The sequence below is a fragment of the Anolis carolinensis genome, chromosome 1 (assembly GCF_035594765.1).
Source record: "Anolis carolinensis isolate JA03-04 chromosome 1, rAnoCar3.1.pri, whole genome shotgun sequence".
NCBI classification, from domain to species: domain Eukaryota; kingdom Metazoa; phylum Chordata; class Lepidosauria; order Squamata; family Dactyloidae; genus Anolis; species Anolis carolinensis.
Window position 1 is genome coordinate 323793098 of NC_085841.1, and position 19282 is coordinate 323812379.

Consider the following 19282-nt stretch of genomic DNA (forward strand, 5'->3'; position numbering starts at 1 on the left):
TAAATAGTAACTTCTGAATCCAGTCATCAAAGGAAATTTCAGGTAAATCCATATTTTTAATTATACATTTCATTTTTGAATTTTAGTCTATCCAGGCCCAGTTAACAATTTGGCTTCAGTTCTGGACGAGCTAAAGTTTCCAAGCACTTCTCAAAGGCACTCTACTTGAATGCATTGCAGCAGCAGCAGCAGCAACAACAACAACAACGTTTATTTATATGCTGCTTTTTCTCTCCACAAGGAGACTCAAAGTGGTTTCACTCACCATGGTAATCAGACCTCTCCAGAAGTGTGCAGAGCTGGTGCACTAGTTTTAATTGTACATATGCACTCTTAGGCACTGCCGAAACATTATCCTCCAGGCCCAGGGCAGAATCCAGTAGTACAATTAAATGGCAAACTTGTGCCTTCAAACTCCGACTGTATCTCTAAATTCTCATCTGCCATTTGACTGTATCCCTATTTCCCAATCTCTGTCATGTCTGGATTAAGCTTTCGTAGACTATCTTGCATTTCTACATTGGGAGAAAGGAGAAAAATGTTGTGTGTGTACATGTATGGGAACTGTAGCAGTAAAAAAGTTGATCCCGTACTAGCTATTTATCTATGTGGGTTAGGTTACTGTTTATGAGGCATGATTTAGAACTGAAAGAATCAGAAGAGACATTTCCCCAGTGAAGGTGACCAGGGTGTGAAAAATGTGAAACTGTCAAGATGCTTCCAAAATGAGAAGTATATGCGAGAGTTTGAGAGACATTGGGCCTGATGGAGAGCTAGGGGAAGTGCTGTCTGCATTGTCATCCCTAAGGAGGCTTGACTGTGGGCTAGACAAGGGAGTCTAGAGTTACAGCTTCCCATGAGCATCCAAAAATTCGGAACATCACCTGTATCCTGAATGCAGCAGTAAAGTCACAGTAGCACTTACGTTTCTTTCCAGCCTCTGGTGAATAGAATTTTAGTGTTCTTGTGAATTATTTTGAAGCAAAGCCTGAAGGAAGGTGCCTTCATGTACAAGATAGCTTTTGCTGATGTAAGATTGCTTGCTTAAAATAAAGGCTTTCCTCCAAAACAAACCCTTCATTTCCTCACTCTCTCCATGTACCCTGCTCGGTGTGTATGCATATGTATTACAGAATTCTTACCTTGTGTTGGAGGGGAAGGGAAAGACTTTACAAAGTCATAGGTAGAAAAAGGGCAACGTAAACTTCCCAGTGACTTCCCACTAATTCAGTGAATTCTCCGGAGCAATTAGTGAGTGGTGGGAGATGGCAGAATTTGGAGGTCCCGCTTTCCTACTCAAGAGCAAGAGATGGGTTGAACCCCATAACAGTTACACAGACCTTTTAAAGATGCCAGAAAATGTATAAGAGCCTACTGAAATTACTCTTCCCTAAATGCCTTCAGTTGGTTGTGTTTGAAAGAGGCTACCGATTTGAGTTTTGAACCTGGAGTTCCTGTTTTGTGGCTGGATGGAGCAGTAACTCAGTATAATAAGTAAGGTGGCCATATTGACTGTTGTTGGCATATAAGAAAATAATAGAAGAAATGAATGAAAATTAAGTACTTATTTAGTGTATGCTGGTAATTGCAACTAAAAAGAATAAAATTCAGTTGAGGCTGGTAGAGCAAGATTAGAATGTACTGTATGAATTTGTTAGGTTGAGCACTACAGTGAAAAGTTCAAGTTTGTGGATAATCCATCAGGTTTTTGGGGACTGAATGTAAAAGGGAGAAAAACAATCTTGAAAGTAACAGATGTTTCATTAATGTTTGATACAGACATAAAATTTTAAAATCAATGCACTAGAATTAATTGCCTGATTGACACTAATGGGAGTCACCTGGCAAATCCTCAAGTGCTGTGTAGAAAATGTTTCATAATTAATGCTTGATATTGCAAACAGTGCAATTCATAGTGGAGACACAATGTAGAAAACAAAGAACCATCTTGGCTCTTCTGCTTATGGTTTTCTCAAAATAAATAAACGATTCGCAGTCATTATTTCACTTTCTTTTTACCTTGGGAAAACGTTGTTTCTGAGAATATGTGGTCAAGCTCGTTTTTCCAAATGTACAGTGGTGATGTTAAATTTGCTTGATAAGTAAAGTGTGTCACAAAGAACAAGGCATTTTAACCTTTTATTGTCTGGATTTTTGCTCTGCCTTTTAAACTTGTTTTAAGCTGTCTTGGATCTATTTGGGTATGGGTGGGATATAAATATTCCAGGTAAGTTCCTTATCTGAAATGGTTGGGGCCAGAATAGTTTTGGACTTTGGGATATTTGTATTTTTATATACATACAGAATCAAATATGTTAGAGATGGGGGTACAAATCTAAATACATGCTTCATATACACCTTTTGCACAAAGCCTGATGGTAATTTTTTACAATATTTTAAATAATAATATGAGTGAAACAAAGATTTGTGTGTATTGTACCACCAGAAAGCAAAAGTGTCACCACCAATGCAGACAATTACTAATTATGGAGTATTTCAGAATTCTGGATAAGGAATGTGCAACCTGTACATTACTGTGCATGTATGTAGTTTTACATGATGGTGATTTTATTCAGTCTATATAGACTTCATCAATGGTTTGAGTCCTCAAATTCAAGAAGTGTTCTGAGTAAGATACTATGGTTCTGTGCCTCAAGGACAAGAGCCTTTTAGGGAAGGCTGGCTTCCTTTGCCAGTCTGACTTACATTTGTAGCAGGGAATTACTTTGTTCTGTTTTTGTATGTGTGAATGCTGGAAGTTTATTTATTGTAGCAGAAACCATTCAGATCAATAGAAGCTATGAGTAATACATTGAGACTGCTTGTTTATGAACAGAATATTTTAGTGAGCAAACACCAGCTGTGCACAAGTAAGGATGGCCCAAATCCAGTTGGGAAACTCATGATACTGTGTGGGAAAGCTCTTTAGTCAATTCAACTTGAAATAAAGAAGAGAGGGAGATCACTGATGGTAAGAATGAATGTATTTCACACATGATTACAATGCTCATATATGCATTGGCTGCCAATACATTTCTGCTCTGAATTCATGATGCTGGTGATGACATTTTAAGCCCTAAGCAACTTTGAATTACCTCTTTCTATGTATGCTTGTCTAAGAATGGAGGTCAATTGGGGAAGCCCTGCTCTTTGCCCTGTCGGCAGGGGAAGTACACTTTGGCTTTCTCCATATTGGACCCTGGTTTCTTCTCCATGGGAGCATTTTGGTACCAAGTCAAAAGGCCTTTTTATTAAAAACCCTTAGACTTGATTGGTTATATCCAGATTGTGCATAGTTTTTAATCAATTTCAGATTGTCTGTTTTTAGTTTAATATATTTTAAATATTTTAAAACTAGTGTAATGGTTTTAATTTGATTGTAAGATGCCCTGATAGCAGTATCTACATATTGTAATGAATAAACTTTATCCCCAATCTGCTTTCCAAGTCATATTATCATTGGTTCCTATTCTATCTTTTACACACACACATATATATACACACACACACACACGCGCGCGCTGGCTGGGGATGATGTGAGTTCATAGAATTATAGAATTTGGAGGGACAATAAAGGCTATCTATTTTCTTACATAGCTAAAGTACTTGTGAAAGATGCCCATCCAACCTCTGCATAAACACCTCTAGTGATGGAGAATCCACCATCTTCCAAAGTAGCTAATTTTACCGTTGAACAGTATTTCCTGTCAGGAAGTTCATAACATTTAGGTACAATCTCTTTTGTTGTAATTTGAATTCCTTGGTTTGTGTCCTTGTCCCTGAAGCAGCAGAAAACAATATAGCTTCATCTTCTACGTGACCTCTTTTCAGATATTTAAAGATGGATATCATGTCACTTGTAGTGTAGCACATCTGGAGGGCACCATTAGGACGGGGAAGGTTACTTTATTGTGTGCATTTACTCTGTAACATCCTTTGGCCTTTGGTGTCAGGAGCTTTAGTAAAATCTCCCTAACTCGGACACTTAATATATGGCAGCCTTTGCCAACCTAGTGTCCTCCAGATTCATTGGCTGTCTAACCAGAATTGTAGTTCAACTTCGGAAAGCACTATGCTGGAGAAGAATTACTCATGGGGAGTAGACACAGGGGAGCTACATAACGGCAAAATCTTTTGCACATATTCATACTGGTAAAAGTGTAAATTAAGCAAAGAATAGCTACAGTACAGTTTCTGCTAAGAATTATCTCTTGTGGCTGTGAGACACTGTTACAATAGAGAGGCAGCCAGCAGAGGGAGCTCAGTGAACCAAATTCTGTTCTGCTTTTTCACAAACTATGGCACTATGAGTTGATAAAATAGGTTTCTCAAATACCCATACCCAAACCCAAGAAACAGAAGCAGAGCACACACAAGAAAGGTAAATAATGTCCTACCTACTATTTCTTATGCTTCATTTAAAAGTATTTCTTATATTGTTTTGATGGTTGCTTGAGAATTCTGGTTGCTTGAGTTCTGGTTAACTTGGAGTATATAATACCCTTTCTTTTTGGAGGAACATAAACTTCATTGTTATATGCATAGACAATATTGTATATTGACATTTCAGAATCTAGGCTTACATCTTATATAGACTTTATATTGGTAAAGAATTAGACATGGAACACTCTAACATACAGTGGTGCAGCCGGTTGAACCACTGAGCTGCTGAACTTGTTGACTGAAAGGTCAGTGGTTTGAATCAAGGGAGCTGGGTGAGCTCTTGCTGTTAGCCCCAGCTTCTGCCAACCTAGCAGTTTGAAAACATGCAAATGTGAGTAGATCAATAGGTACTGCTCCGACGGGAAGGTTACAACACTTCATGCAGTCATGCTGGCCACATGACCTTGAAAGTGTCTACAGACACTGCTGGCTCTTCGGCTTAGAAATGGAGATGAGCACCAACCCCCAGAATCGGACACGACTAGACTTAATGTCCGGAAAACCTTTACCTTTACCTAACATAATAATCTCTTGAGGAATTCTATACATCTCAAATGGCCATTTTGAGGCATCTCAAAACATAAGCATGTTATATTTTTATAGCAGGCATTGTTATACGTTAGGAACAGTCATAGGTTGGTCTAGGGGTGCCCTCATTTAGTTACCCTTATCTAGTCTAGTGTCAGGATATGCAATAACTCAAATACCTCTTTACTATAAATGTGTATATCAGGAGTAACATTTCATTGATTTTCTGTTATCAGGCATTTAGTGACAAGCTTTATGAGCCATTTTTCCCTAACTACTTACATAAGACGTGTAATAAGCCTGCTTGTTCAAGGTTACCCAACATTCAACTGGGAATGTGATTTTGCTGGCTTATTATACTAGACTACTCATCCAATCACATGAGATTTTGACTGGTCTTTTGACAGGCCTCCAATGAGTTACACATCTTTAACTGATCTCTCTACCTTCCATGAGATGGTTGCATCATGAATGACTGATTAAAGACCGCTGCACCAGTTAAGTACACCTTTTGAGATGTTTCCCCTCTCTCTTGGCTAGACATTCCCATACTTTATCTTACATTTACACTTAGATGTTGATTTTTGCAAGTGAGTAAATATACAAGTTTCCTGTAATCTTTCAGTGAAGCATGTAGTTGTGAAGCATTTTGAAGTTTTGAGCTGACGTGTCCAAATACTGTGATGCTAGTCTCATCCCCTGTATTTTTTTTTTTATTCATCTTCAACTTTGCTTCTAGAACCAACCCCAGAATCTTTTTGGTTCTTAAAATAAGAGAACATGTAAACTCAAAAAGAGAGCTAGTTAGGTTAAAGCACAAGCTAGGTAGGCAGTTACTCCAAATATTTATCTTTCAAACAATAATTAGGGCATAAAACATTAGGGTGACTATTTGAAGGGGCTTGATTAGCTGCAAATGCAGATAAATGAGTCACGAATCTTCATAATCAGGTAAATTATGTGTTTTGTTTGAGAACAAAAGAATTTGAAAATGGAGTTGAAGTCTTTGAAATCTGGCATGAGAATGTGGCTTCCCGGGCTCTTAAATTGCTGCCTTCGTGTAGTAGACATAAAACAGCATAATCTGTCAGAGTAACTCCAGTGAGATTTTTAAATAGCTTTATACATTATAAAGAAACATGCTTATTTTTTAAGAAAAGAGCTAAATGAGAAATCTGCTTTGATCTGCATGAATGCCTAAATGGTGCTGTCTCCCAGTTGATACCAACAGTGATACTAAGAGGACATCAAGGGGTATTGCTGAAAAGTGCTGTCAGTATTAGGTTATGTTTGTGAAAATACAAATGTTAATAATAATCATAAGAATAACAACAACTTTATTTGTAACCCGCTCTATCTATGTTTTATAATATAGGATGGTTTGAGATAGGTATCCTTACCCCCAGAAAAAATCAGTTTTTCTATGATTGTGTTCAAACAGGATTTGAAGATTTTTAAGTAGTGTTTCCTCACTACTTCATGGTTCGCTTTTTGCGGATTTGCTGTTTCACGGGTCTTCAATAAACTCTAAAAGAATATTATAAATCATAAAAATTACAATTTACAGCCTAAGGAAGGGAGGAAAGAGAAGCTGAAGGGAGAGAAAAGGAGCTCAAGTGGCAACGGGAGGAGAAGGAGGCAATTTATCAACACACGATTGATTGATAAAGACTTAAAATAGTGTATAACTACTAAAATAATGTATAAACATATAGTGTCCCTACTTTGCGGATTTTCACTTATTGCAGGTGGTCCTGGAACCTAACCCCCATGATAAGTGAGGGAACACTGTACTTCAAAACCTGCAAACCTGTCTTGTTCCAGTGGATCGATGTCCTTTCAAATGTGTTTAGCAAAGGGAAGCCATGGCTCTGTTAAACCTCCAGTATTTTACCATCTGGTGTTTGTATATAGCAAGGATGCCAACGTTCTCCCCTCTAGATGCTGTTAGAGTGCAACTACCATAAAACCTAGCCAGCATATTTAATGCTGAGGAATGCTGGGACATGTAGTCCAACATCTGAGTTGGAGTTGCAGTTTGGCTACTTCAGTCCATAATACTTACTTTTTCACAAATTAAAGTCGTTGCAAATATTTTCATTTTATCTGACCATGTTGTTCTTAACAGGCACTTTTTGTATCTGAGATGAGATGGAGAAACTAAATGGCATCTTTCTCCTTGTTTATTATTTAATTAATGTAAATCTGGCTTTTCTATCAAAAATGAGATTCAGGGTGACTAACAACATATTTGAGAACAATGCAGATTAAAACTATGCGAAAGCTATAACAAAAGTCCCAAGCATTTTAGATAAGGCATATTAAACTTATATTCAAGATTGTCTTCTGTTTCCTATTGTAAAGCAGGGCTGCTTGTTGTGTGATATCGCAGGGTTCCATGTGTTTGTCATACTGGTTAGAATTTGTTTCTAGAAGATACTTTTTGTACACATGGGATACACAAGCACTGATGTTGGGAGTTAATATATATTAGAAATGCAAGAATAACCTGCTGGCTTAGATTAGGAATCTACTTATTCCAGCATTATTATATTTTCACACTTGCCAGCTAGATGATTCCAAAATACCTAAAAGAACAATTATGAGGAGGACCTCATGTTCCCCAAACTTGATATTCAGAAGCTAACTGCTTCTGGCATTGGAGCTAATCAGACTCTTCACAAATAGTTGACATTGATAGCCTTATCCTCCATGAATTTGTATAATCTCACCCTGTCAGATGGGGCTATGGTGGTGCAGTGGGTTAAACCACTAAATTGCATAACTTGCTCACTGGATGGTCGGCGGTTTGAACCCACAGGACAGGGTGAGCTTCCATTGTTAGCCCCAGCTTCTGCCACCCTAGCAGTTTGAAAACATGCAAATGTGAGTAGATCAGTAGGTATCACTTTGGCGGGAAAGTAATGGTGCTCTATGCAGTCATGCCGGCCACATGACCTAGGAGGCATCTACAAACAACGCAGTGTCTTTGGCTTAGAAATGGAGATGAGCACCCCCCCCCCCCAAAGAGTTGGACTCGACTAAACTTAATGTCAAGGGGAAACCTTTACCTTACCATCCTTTAAAATCATCCAGTTTGGCGTCATTACTGCATCCTGTGACTGTGAATTCTAGTTTGTTTATATTTGGTGTGAAAAAGTACTTTTCTCTGTTCCTAATTGTCTGCCTTTCAACTTCTAGGGAGAAAACCTTTCCCTGTCTAGTAGCTTTATATTAGGCATAATTGTATACACCAAATATTGTAAGCTTTCCTGGAGGAGGAGAAGTTCCAACTACAAATGATGATCATTTGTGTGCCATTTCCTCATCACTAGCTACACTGGCTGGGCGTGATGGTAATTGTAGTCCAGCAACATCTAGATAGGAGTTGTAGTCTGGCAACATGGTCCCCATCCCCTTCTTGCTTTTGTTAATTTGGATTTTCTTTTCTTCATGTTTTTCTGCTCAAAACTATATATATTTTAGGTTCATCTTTGAGAAATGCATACAGTATTCAAGTTTGGTTGTATTTTCATGTGAACAATATATTATGGACAGTTTTATTTTCAATTCCTTTTCCAATTATATCAGAATCCCAAGAATAGATTAATCTTTTCACAGTAGTTGCACACTAGGTCGATATTTTCTTCAGATGTCTGTGATGCAATCCCTATGTCTCTCTCTTTCTCCATTTTTTGATCTGTTGCTACTAGCTCAGATCCCATTAGTGGGAGAATTTTTACCCCAGTGTGCATCATTTTATACATACTTACACTGAACCGTAATGAACATTTGAATTGACATTTTCCCACTTTGGAGTGATCTTTTTGAAGTTGTTCGGTTATTTTTTAAAACCATCTTAAGCAGGTCTGTAATGTCAAAGGTGCTATTTTACCCCTCTAGACATCCAGTTTGGTATAGTGGTTTGGGTGTTAGACTGGAAATTCAAATGCCTGTTCAGCTATGGAAACTACAGTACTTGGGTGAGCTTGAGCAAGTCAGATTGTCATAGCTGCAGAGGAAGGCAAAGGCAACCCATATATGAACAAATGTTGTCAAGAAAACCCTGTGGCCATAACTTAGAAATAACTTGAAGGCACACAGCAGATCATTTGCGAACAAATAAAAAAAACCCCTGTTTCTCATAGAGATCCTTCGAGGATCTCAGTTTTTATATCCCTCCATCTGATAAAATAAATAACTTGCAAGCTTGCAATTTTCATTTCCCCATTCTAGTATCTTTGAATCATTAATGTAAAGATGAGTAAGAAAATGTAAAGCAGAGCTCATTTATTTACAATAGCTATATTTGTATAATGCCTTTTGTGATGAAAAGCCACCAACATAGATATAAAATAAAACAGTAAAACCATGTAAACAAAAGCATTAATAAAACAGTTAAAGCAAGTGTACTAAAAAAAAATCAAAGCCTGGTTATGTCTTAACATCTTTTCACAAAGTCAAGAGAGTGGGAGCCAATTGTAATTTCAAAGAAGGCGTTCCACATTTTAGGAGCCACCCAGGAGAGTCTTTTCATGTGTTCTCAACAACTGAGCCTGTGTGGGCAGCAGTGCAGATTTTAATGATGTGGTGTGTTCATCACAAAGCAGATGGCCTTTCAGATTTAGTGTTCAGAACTGAGGCAGAAATGGAGTACAATTTCAAATTTTGCCGGATTTTTTTTTGTGTGTGTCAGGAGCAACCGGAGTTGCTTCTGGAGTGAGAGAATTGGCCGTCTGCAAGGACGTTACCCAGGGAACGCCCGGATGTTTTGATGTATTTACCATCCTTGTGGGAGGCTTCTCTCATGTCCCCGCATGGAGCTGGAGCTGATAGAGGGAGCTCATCCGCGCTCTCCCCGGGTGGGATTCGAACCTGGCAGCCTTCAGGTCAGCAACCCAACCTTAAAGTCACAAGGCTTTTATCCCCTAGGCCACCGGAGGCTCCATTTTGCTGAATTGAAACTCCCAGCATTCCTTATCAATAACTATCCTTTCTAGAGGCTGCTGGGCATTGTACTTGAGCAGTAGATGGAAGACTGTACCATTCCCAACAGTGGTTTAGAAGGAAAATATTTCCTGAAGTCAGGACTTTCCTACGTTGCCCCTCATGTTTGGCCTCCTATGATATAGGATTCATAGACAAATATATTAGGTCTTTTAATTTAAAAGAATTGAATTGGCTGCTAATATGGTCCCAGTCTGAATTCTGGTAATGACATTTACAGTCCACATATGCTTGAGGTCTGCTTGGAGGGGTGCACTTCTATAAGGCAATAATCTCTTAGAGGAAAGGGTTGTCTTCATTTTTGTGATGTACCAATTAAAATATACTTCCCTTGAAGGCCCAATTAGTACCCCATACTGCTGTCATTCTGGTGCTAAATGAAATGATTTTTTACAGAAACTTTGGGACTTGACTAGTTTTACATAGATCCATGTATGTGCATGGATTTGAATTGTTGTACAGAAATTTAACTGGTTTTAATCTGCTCTCTTAGGAGGGGCAGAAAAAGCCTTCTTGACAAGTTGAAATAGTGGCTCTTTTTTCAAGTAGACTTAAATGTTAGTCCCACAATACTGAAAAATTCAGTCTGGAGACTTGGATAGGTTAAATCTGTGAAATGTGGAACAGTACCATTAAGCTGTTCTCACTAGTTGCTATTTTCATTATTTTCAACCAGAAATTTTTATTGAGAGAAATAGCCAGCCATTTTTAAAAGTGGAAATTAGGGTTGTGCATTTGTATGGAATTGCTATCAGTTTCTGTATGTTCCATTTGTATGGCCCTATTTTAGATTTTGGGTGCTGCTTCTGAAAATGGGCGCCTATCCAGTTTGATATTTCGGAAAAGGTAAAAAAAACCCTGAATATTTTCGTGCTTGCCAGGGCTGCAGACCCTGGGAGACATGGGCGCTTCTCTCTTCTCCTCTCTTAACTGTGTAAAGCAAAGGGAAGAAAACCTCACTGTAATTCCATTGGTGTTTGCGGAACACAGCACATCTTCAGCGCTCCACTGCAGGGTCTGGCGCGCAAGATATATAAACCTTCTACAGATATATAAACCTTCCACAGATATATAAACCTTCCTTGCCTAGTTTCGGACAGATCTCACAACCTCTGAGGATGCCTGCCATAGATGTGGGCAAAACGTCAGAAGAGAATGCTTCTGGAACATGGCCATATAGCCCGGAAAACTAACAACAACCTAATCTAACTTTCAACATTTCTTAGTTGGACTGAATTGTGATTCCAATATAGTACTCTGTGCCACTGTCCTGGCTAGAAACACTTGAGTTTTCTTGTTGCCCTAAGAAACTTTTTGTTTCCTCATGACTCGGAGAAAAGAAATACATTATATTAAACAATATAGATGCACATAATATAAACCTCTTGTAGAATCAAGTTTCATGTAGAATCTGGATTCTTTTAGGCCCAGGACTTAGCATTCCCCAACTCAGGTTACACACTATTCTGGTGAAAACAAATGAAAAGAGCTGCAAAAAAATTGTTAAGAATTCCATCTGTCGGGTTCATCTGGAGTTACTGTGCTTGTCATCCTGATTATCTGGTTTCCCCTTAAACATCCAAGAAAAATAACTGATAGGTTTCCAAGTCATTTGCTTCATTGGCGAACCACTCTCGCAGTTAGAAAGCATTCCTTACATTTTATCTCCTTGCGATCTATCTACATCTCCTTTCCTGCAATTTATTGCCTACTCTCCAACAGTGTGAAGTAGCTGAGAGCAATTGCACTCCATCATTTTTTTTTTGCTGTTGTCTTTAAAAACCTTATAAGAGTGTAAAGTCGAAAGGGACCTGAAGGTAATCATATCAGTACCTTTAACAGAATAGCTCCTATCCTCTAGTAAATGGAGTGTTGCAAACAGAGATCAGGGACAGTTAATGTGTCCTTTGCCTCCAGAGTGAAGATGTAGGTTGAGCAGAGAAATCTCAAACAAGTAAACTGCAAAATGCTGCAGGGCAGATAATGTCTGTGTGTCCTTGTTTGCCCATCTTTTTGTGATCCCAGTTACAAAACTGGTTGGATGTTTGCATGGAAAATGACTCACTGAGATCATAATGTTCCTATAAGGTGATTTTGAGGATAATCACCATGTTTCAACATAGAGACTTAAAAGAGAAGCAATAACATGAAACTGATGAGGTAGAACTCATTAGCACTTTCTGATTATGTTAAATTTGGGTTTAATTGGTTGAGAATATGTCCTTTTTCTCTGTAGAAAGTATTTGTCACTAGTTCAGTATAAATTCTTCCTGGTTATGCTAGCCCATTATCAGTGGTTACAACTTGGTATTAAGTCTCGCTGATTTTATCGTATATATGTTTGACTTCTGCATAATATAATATTTGGAGTCTACATGAAATATGATGCATGCAATTATGGGCACTTTGGCACCCTCTTTTCAAGCACTTTATCTCTTTTTGTGCAGCATGTGAGTATGCATTTATGTATAAGGACTTGAATACCCTAATAACACTATATTTATCAGATCTTGGAAGCTAACAGGATTGACCCTACTTAGTACTTGAATTGGAAACACCCAATGGATATCAGGTACTATAGGTTATATTTTAGACTGGAAGTAATTGGCAATGCTATCTCAAAGTATTCCTTGCCTAGGAGAACGCTACAATTTACTTGGAGTCAACAAGTGATTTGAAGGCACCCATACTTATCCACATCCATGCATCACAGTTTTAGTTTCTGTGGTGGCTTTTTAATTAACGTAGTCTAGGTGTGAGCACTAGTACCAATCCACCCCCTCAATGGATTGTCACCTTGTCGTGGTGAGGGGGCTTGCGTGTTCCGATGAACCTGTGGGCACAACCACTGGAGTCACGCACTCCCAGAAGTGGCCGCAGGGGAGGTTCCAGACCAAGCACAATCCGAAGACCCAAAGACCTCAATGGCGGAGCAGGCAGAGAATAACATGGTACATGTTACAACGGCTGTGAAGGCGGAAGAAGGCTGCAACAGACTGAGAAGCCACTCTCGTTGTGTTAACCACACCACTGCTGGAACCTCACTCTGTGAAGACTGTGTGTTGACCGGCCGTGCACTGACCTCCACACATTTAAAAAAATCATGCACAGGCGTCTTCCAACAAAAATACCCTATAACTGGAGGACCATCATCCTCGGCCTACGAGGGATCGCCTAAGTAGTAAGTACTAGTACCAAGTGTTAGTGGACCAGCGCTGATATTGTTGGAACCATGATAGGCTGCAACATCATTCCCAGCAACATTCAAAGTAACCAGAAGTTATTCTAGATCATTTTTAGATCAGAGTTTTTATTTGTTTTCCTGTTTGAGGATTGGGAGCAGAAACAGTCCTTAGAATGCCATTCTTGCCCGTGAGGTGTGTTTTGGCTGGGGAAAAAATACTCAACCGGAATAAATATTTATCTGTTTTTTTGGTCACTTTTCCATTCTGCTCTATATTTTTGAAAGTTGCATTTCCTACTTTGATATGTTAAAATATTTTTGAATGTATTTCCCCTTGAATTATGCATTTCTAAATGACTTCGTTCTGAAATACACACTTTATGCATATTTTGGGTACATATTTATTTAGGTCAAGAACTAAATACCATAATTCAAAGAAATGCAATCAGATCAGTATGCTTCAGAAGGCATACTAAATGAAACCCTTGAGTATATCTATTGACAGCAAATGTATCATTAGCATACTATGGCAAGGGTATGCCCATCCAACTGCAGAAGGATGGGAGACAATTTTTTCATCCCTTCTGAACAGGCTACACTTTTGCATTGACAGCACACCAAAATTGACATGTGGAAATTTTTCATTTAGTGTTGCAATGGGTATTGTAGAGTTTTAGAGATCTTGGGGACAGCTACATGCTAAACTATTGCATCTGTAGGCAGTTTAAGACAGAAAAAGTCTGAAAATATTTCAAAAGTTTTTGACATTTTGGGAGGGGGGAGAGATCAGAAGCTTAGGGTGTCTCCTTGTAGTTCAGGCCCATATCCACCCCACCCCACCAGCTTGTTGTTGTTGATGTTGTTGTTTTGTGCTTTCAAGTCTTTTACAAGATTTATTGGGATGGTGGTTGCCATTGTCTTCCTCTTGAGGCTGAAAGACTGTGGCTTGCCCAAGGTCACTCACTGGGTTTCATACTTGAGTGGCTTTTGAACCTTGTTCTCCTGGAGTCTTTGCCCAACACTTAAACTTCTACACTGTTGTAGCCCAGCCTGAGATTGGCCCCATTCAGCCGGTTATTGTCCCTACTCCTGCTTTGCCAGAGGCACCCTCCTTGCCAGAGGACACTGGGTTTGGTCCGGAGATGCAGCCAGAGCCTGAGATTCAGCCAGAGTTTGTCCCAGTGGATTCTGGGACCAGAGACAGAATGGTTGCAAGGAGGCATTTTGAATCACATTCCTCACAGCAGTCAAGGTTGGATCTCCAGGTGCCAGAGAGATAATGGGTTTGACAGGAAGACAGCGATAACTCACCAGAGGAGGGAAAGGGAGTTTCTGAGAAGGAGCAGACGGTTGCTTTTGAAGCAAAATAATGAGAAATCTTCTCATGGGAAAAAGACCTTGGATTTCCCTTAAAAAGGGTGCTTCAAATTCCAGCCTCGTTTTGGCCTGTGAATCCAGTTGGATATTCCACTGACTTTGCCGTTGATTTCTATTCTAGTCAAGAACCGCGCCTTGTGTTTCAGCATTGACTTCATACCTTGAACTATCTTGGAGTTTAATCCTGCTTTCTAATCTTGTTTCCTGTGGTTATCATTTGACTCATGCCTTGGAATTAATCTTGTTTGGACTATTCTTGATACCTTTCTTGGGACTTCCTTTGATATCCGGTTTTGGACTATGTTCTTTGAGTGACTTTTACAGACTCTTGCTACAAGATTTTCAAGTACCTTGCTCTTGTGGATTTAAACCTATTTTACTGACTCCGAACGTTGTTTTGCTATTGCTTGCATATAACCTTCAATAAACAGCTTGCTTGCTTATATTCTGGGGCTCCAGTGTGGTTTTGAGGTGCCTACGTAGCCTAGGGGTGCAACATACACCACACTAGCGCTTGAAATCTGTGCACAAAACTGTATTTTCCTTAGTTACTCAAATCCAGCTTTAGTCATGTTTTCTTCCATTCAGCTATTGGATCTCTGTATATTAAGTAAGAATGCCCTGACTAACATTTAGTGGGCACTGCAAGTCCATGTAATTAGACAGCTGAGTGTAGTGCTTCCTAGACTTAATATGTCATATTAATAACTAGCCATAGCTACAACTAAAATTTCAGTTATTGTTACTTTATCTATTTTTGAAAAAAGTATATTATGAATATCACTAAGTTTGTGCACACATATATATTTAAAGAAGAATAATGTCATGATTTGTGCTTGCTTTCCATAGACAAAAACAGTTGGCTTGCTTGATGCAGATGTATATGGACCTTCCATACCAAAAATGATGAATCTGAAAGGAAATCCAGAAGTGACACCAAGTAAGTCACATGAATATGGTCCTTTTAATATTTGGAGGGAGGGCAAACTGTTGAACAGAGTTCAGTTTTATAACACATTTTAAAGATGCAATTATTCAGAACAACAATAGAACACAAAAGTTATTTAAGCAAATGTCCTCAGTTATTAACGTTTTAGTTAACACATTGATTATCTGCTGTCATGCATTGTAGATAGGACTGCCTCATAAAACATTTAGGCAACTTCAGTTCAGAAAGCAACTAACAGACGTTGGTATGACTGGAGGACTCAGATCTGCCCTATAGCAAGTTTTAGTATGGCCTAGAAGATATCTTTTTTCCCCCAGACACTTTGTTATCTCCTAAGAAAACTGCCAAAGGAAACCAGAAAGATTGCTGTGTCCCTGGCCAGGAACCATGGATTGCTTCTTTGTGGAATAGACAGAAAGAGCTCTCTCTCTCTCTCTCTCTCTCTCTCTCTCTCTCTCTCTCTCTCTCTTCCCAGTATGGAAATGCAACAGGCAGATGAAAACCAAGCAGAGACCTCCTACCACCATCAGTATGCTTGACTTCCATGTTAAATAGGGGACATACTTTAATCTCATTTTTACCTCCTCCTGTGCCTGACCTTTTCACATTGAGATGAATTAGCAGATATTGGTTGTATCAGCAAAGCTTCCTCCAACCCCAACTGAGAACCTTGTTTGCACATACATGGGTTGCATAGTATGTTTCCCCTTCTAAAGTGTGAATTGCTAGGTGGGATAGTAGGAGCCGTAGCCTGCCTGTTCTCCTTGCAATTACTCATCTGAATAATGCTTGCTGAATTGTATATGTAGTAGGGGAAAGGTCTAACACTGTCATTTAGCATATCCTTTTCTATTGTGCTAAAGTAGCGAACTGTGACATAGTTGTCGCAACACACAAAATTGAAAAAAATATTTTACTTATTTTTACTGGTGTATGAGCGAACAGTACCCACAACCGCAGGGAACTGCCAAATGGCTAAATGGAGGGTTACACAAACACAACATGGACCAAGTTCTGAGAGCACAATAATTTCAAATAAACAGCTCAGGGGAAGTTCCCAGTTGCTTACATGTCTTTACACTAATGCACAGAGCATGGGAAATAAACAAGACAAACTCCCAACTTTTAGCACAACACCACATTTATAATGTCATAGGCATCACTAAAACCTGGTGGTGTGACTCCCATCACTGGAATGTGGCCATTGAGGGCTATAACCTCTTTCACAGAAACAGAACAAAGGGGAAAGGAGGGGGAGTAGGCTTACAAGTGAGAAACAATTATGTTGCAGAAGAGATACAAGACTGCAATCCGGGAAACCAGTTTGAAAGCATCTGGATAATAAGGGAACTGGGACTCAAAAAGATCTCGTCATGGGTGTCTACTACAGACCTCTGAGCCAGGATGAAGAACTCAATGAAGCCTTCTGACAGCAGTTGGCCAAACAAGCACAAAGAAGGGATATAGTAGTCATGGGTGATTTCAACTATCCTGATATCTGCAGGAAAACAAACTCGGCCAAGAGTACAAAGTCCAAAAAATTCCTCGTTTGCCTCGCAAACAAATTTATGGTCTAGAAGGTAGAAGAGGCAACAAGGGGACTGGCTACTTTGGATCTCATCTTAACATACTTGGGGAACCTGATCAATGCAGTCGAAGTGGTCAGATCCTTAGGGGCAAGTGACCATGTGCTAATGCGATACAAAGGAAGTCCGAAACTTAAGACAAGTCAACCCGCATTTTGGACTTTAGGAGAGCTGACTTCCAAAAAATGAAGGAAATACTCAGCGGCATTCCATGGATGCCAATACTAAAGGACAAGGGTGTTAAGGGTGTTAATACTCAAGGCGCAAATGCAAACAGTGCCAAAAAAGAAAAAAAAAAAAGACAAGTGCAAAGAAGCCAGAATGGATGCCCAAAGAACTTCTGACTGGGCTAAAACTCAAAAGAGACATGCACAAGAAGTGGAAAAGGGAAGAAATCACCAAAGAAGAATTCAAACGAATAACCAACTCCTGTAGGGAAAAGGTTCGCAAAGCTAAAGCGCAAAATGAGCTCAGGCTTGCCAGAGACATTAAAAACAATAAAAAGGGATTCTTTGCTTACTTTGGTAGGAAAAGGAAGAACAAGGAGACAATAGGGCCTCTGCAAGGAGAAGATGGGGTAATACTGACAGGGGATAGGGAAAAGACAGAACTACTTAATGCCTTCTTTGCCTCAGTCTTCTCACAAAAAGAAAGCCATCCTCAACCTCAGCAACATGGAGTGGACGAAGGATTAGGGGAAATCCAACCCAAATAGGGAAACAAGTTGTCCAGGAATACCTAGATGAATTAAGTCCCCAAGACCAGATCAACTACATCCAAAAGTATTGAAGGAACTAACAGGAGTTATTTCAGAACCACTGGAAAACGTCTTTGAGAGTTCTTGGAGAACAGGAGAAGTCCCAGCAGATTGGAGGAAAGCAAATGTGGTCCCTATCTTCAAGAAGGGAAAAAAGGACGACCCAAACAATTGCCATCTAGTCAGCCTCACATCAATACCAGGCAAGATCCTGGAAAAGATCATTAAGGAAATGGTCTGCAAATGCTTAGAAAGGAATGCTGCCATCGCTAATAGCCAACATGGATTTATCAAAAACAAGTCATGCCAGACTAATCTGATTTCTTTTTTCTATAGAGTTACGAGTTGGGTAGATGCAGGGAATGCTGTGGATGTAGCGTATTTTGATTTCAGTAAGGCCTTCGACAAGGTCCCCCACAACCTTCTGGCAAACAATCAGATGTGGGCTAGGCAAAATTACGGTTAGGTGGATCTGTAATTGGTTAAGCAAATGAACCCAAAGGGTGCTCACCAATGCTTCCTCTTCATCCTGGAAAGAAGTGATGAGTGGAGGAGTGCTGCAGGGTTCCATCCTGGGCCCGGTTCTGTTCAACATCTTCATTAATGACTTAGATCAGGGGTCTCCAAACTAAGGCCCGGGGGCCGGATGCGGCCCTCGGAGGTCATTTACCTGGCCCCCGCCCTCAGTTTTATAATATAATATATTGTATATACATATAATATTGATAATAATATTATAATGTAATACAATATAACACTAATAATAATACCATATAATAATATTAATTATATGTTCTATATTACATATAATATTACTAATAATATTACAGTATAGTGGCATAGTTCAATATAGTAATATATAATGCTAATATTGTGCTATGCTAATAATATAATATATTGTATGTACATATAATTTGTAAGCCACTCTGAGTCCCCTTTGGGGTCAGAAGGGTGTGTTACAAGTGTAGTAAATAAATGCAGTAAATAAATAAATAATAAATAAATAAATTTTAGACTTAGGCTCGCCCAAAGTCTGAAATGACTTGAAGGCACACAACAACAACAACAACAACAACAACAACAACAATCCTAATTAACTTGACTATCTCATTGGCCAGAAGCAGGAACACACTTCCCATTGAAATCCTGATCAATGTATGTTGGTTAAAATTGTTTTTATTTTTAAATATTGTATTGTTCTTTCATTTTTCTTGTTGTTGTTGTTGTTGTTGTTTTTGCACTACAAATAAGACATGTGCAGTGTGCATCGGAATTTGTTTGTTTGTTTTTTTCAAATGATAATCCGCCCCCTCAACAGTCTGAAGGATTGTGGACTGGCCCTCGGCTTAAAAAGTTTGGGGACCCCTGACTTAGATGAAGGGTTAGAAGGCACGATCATCAAGTTTGCAAACGACACCAAATTGGGAGGGATAGCTAATATTCCAGAAGAC

At 39.1% G+C, this 19282-nt stretch overlaps 1 protein-coding gene across 3 annotated transcripts in view; it reads left to right on the plus strand.

Moving 5' to 3' along the window:
* The window catches only part of nubpl (NUBP iron-sulfur cluster assembly factor, mitochondrial), a 90975-nt gene that overhangs the window by 10751 nt on the left and 60942 nt on the right, over positions 1-19282 (plus strand). For 2 of the 3 annotated variants that reach the window (XM_016991067.2, XM_062968244.1), the window contains one exon: positions 15389-15479. The exons of the other annotated variant lie outside the window; for it this stretch is intronic. In XM_016991067.2, coding sequence (XP_016846556.2) covers positions 15389-15479 — 91 coding nt within the window. Of the gene's footprint in view, positions 1-15388; positions 15480-19282 lie in introns of those variants that run through there. 3 annotated transcript variants of the gene reach the window in all.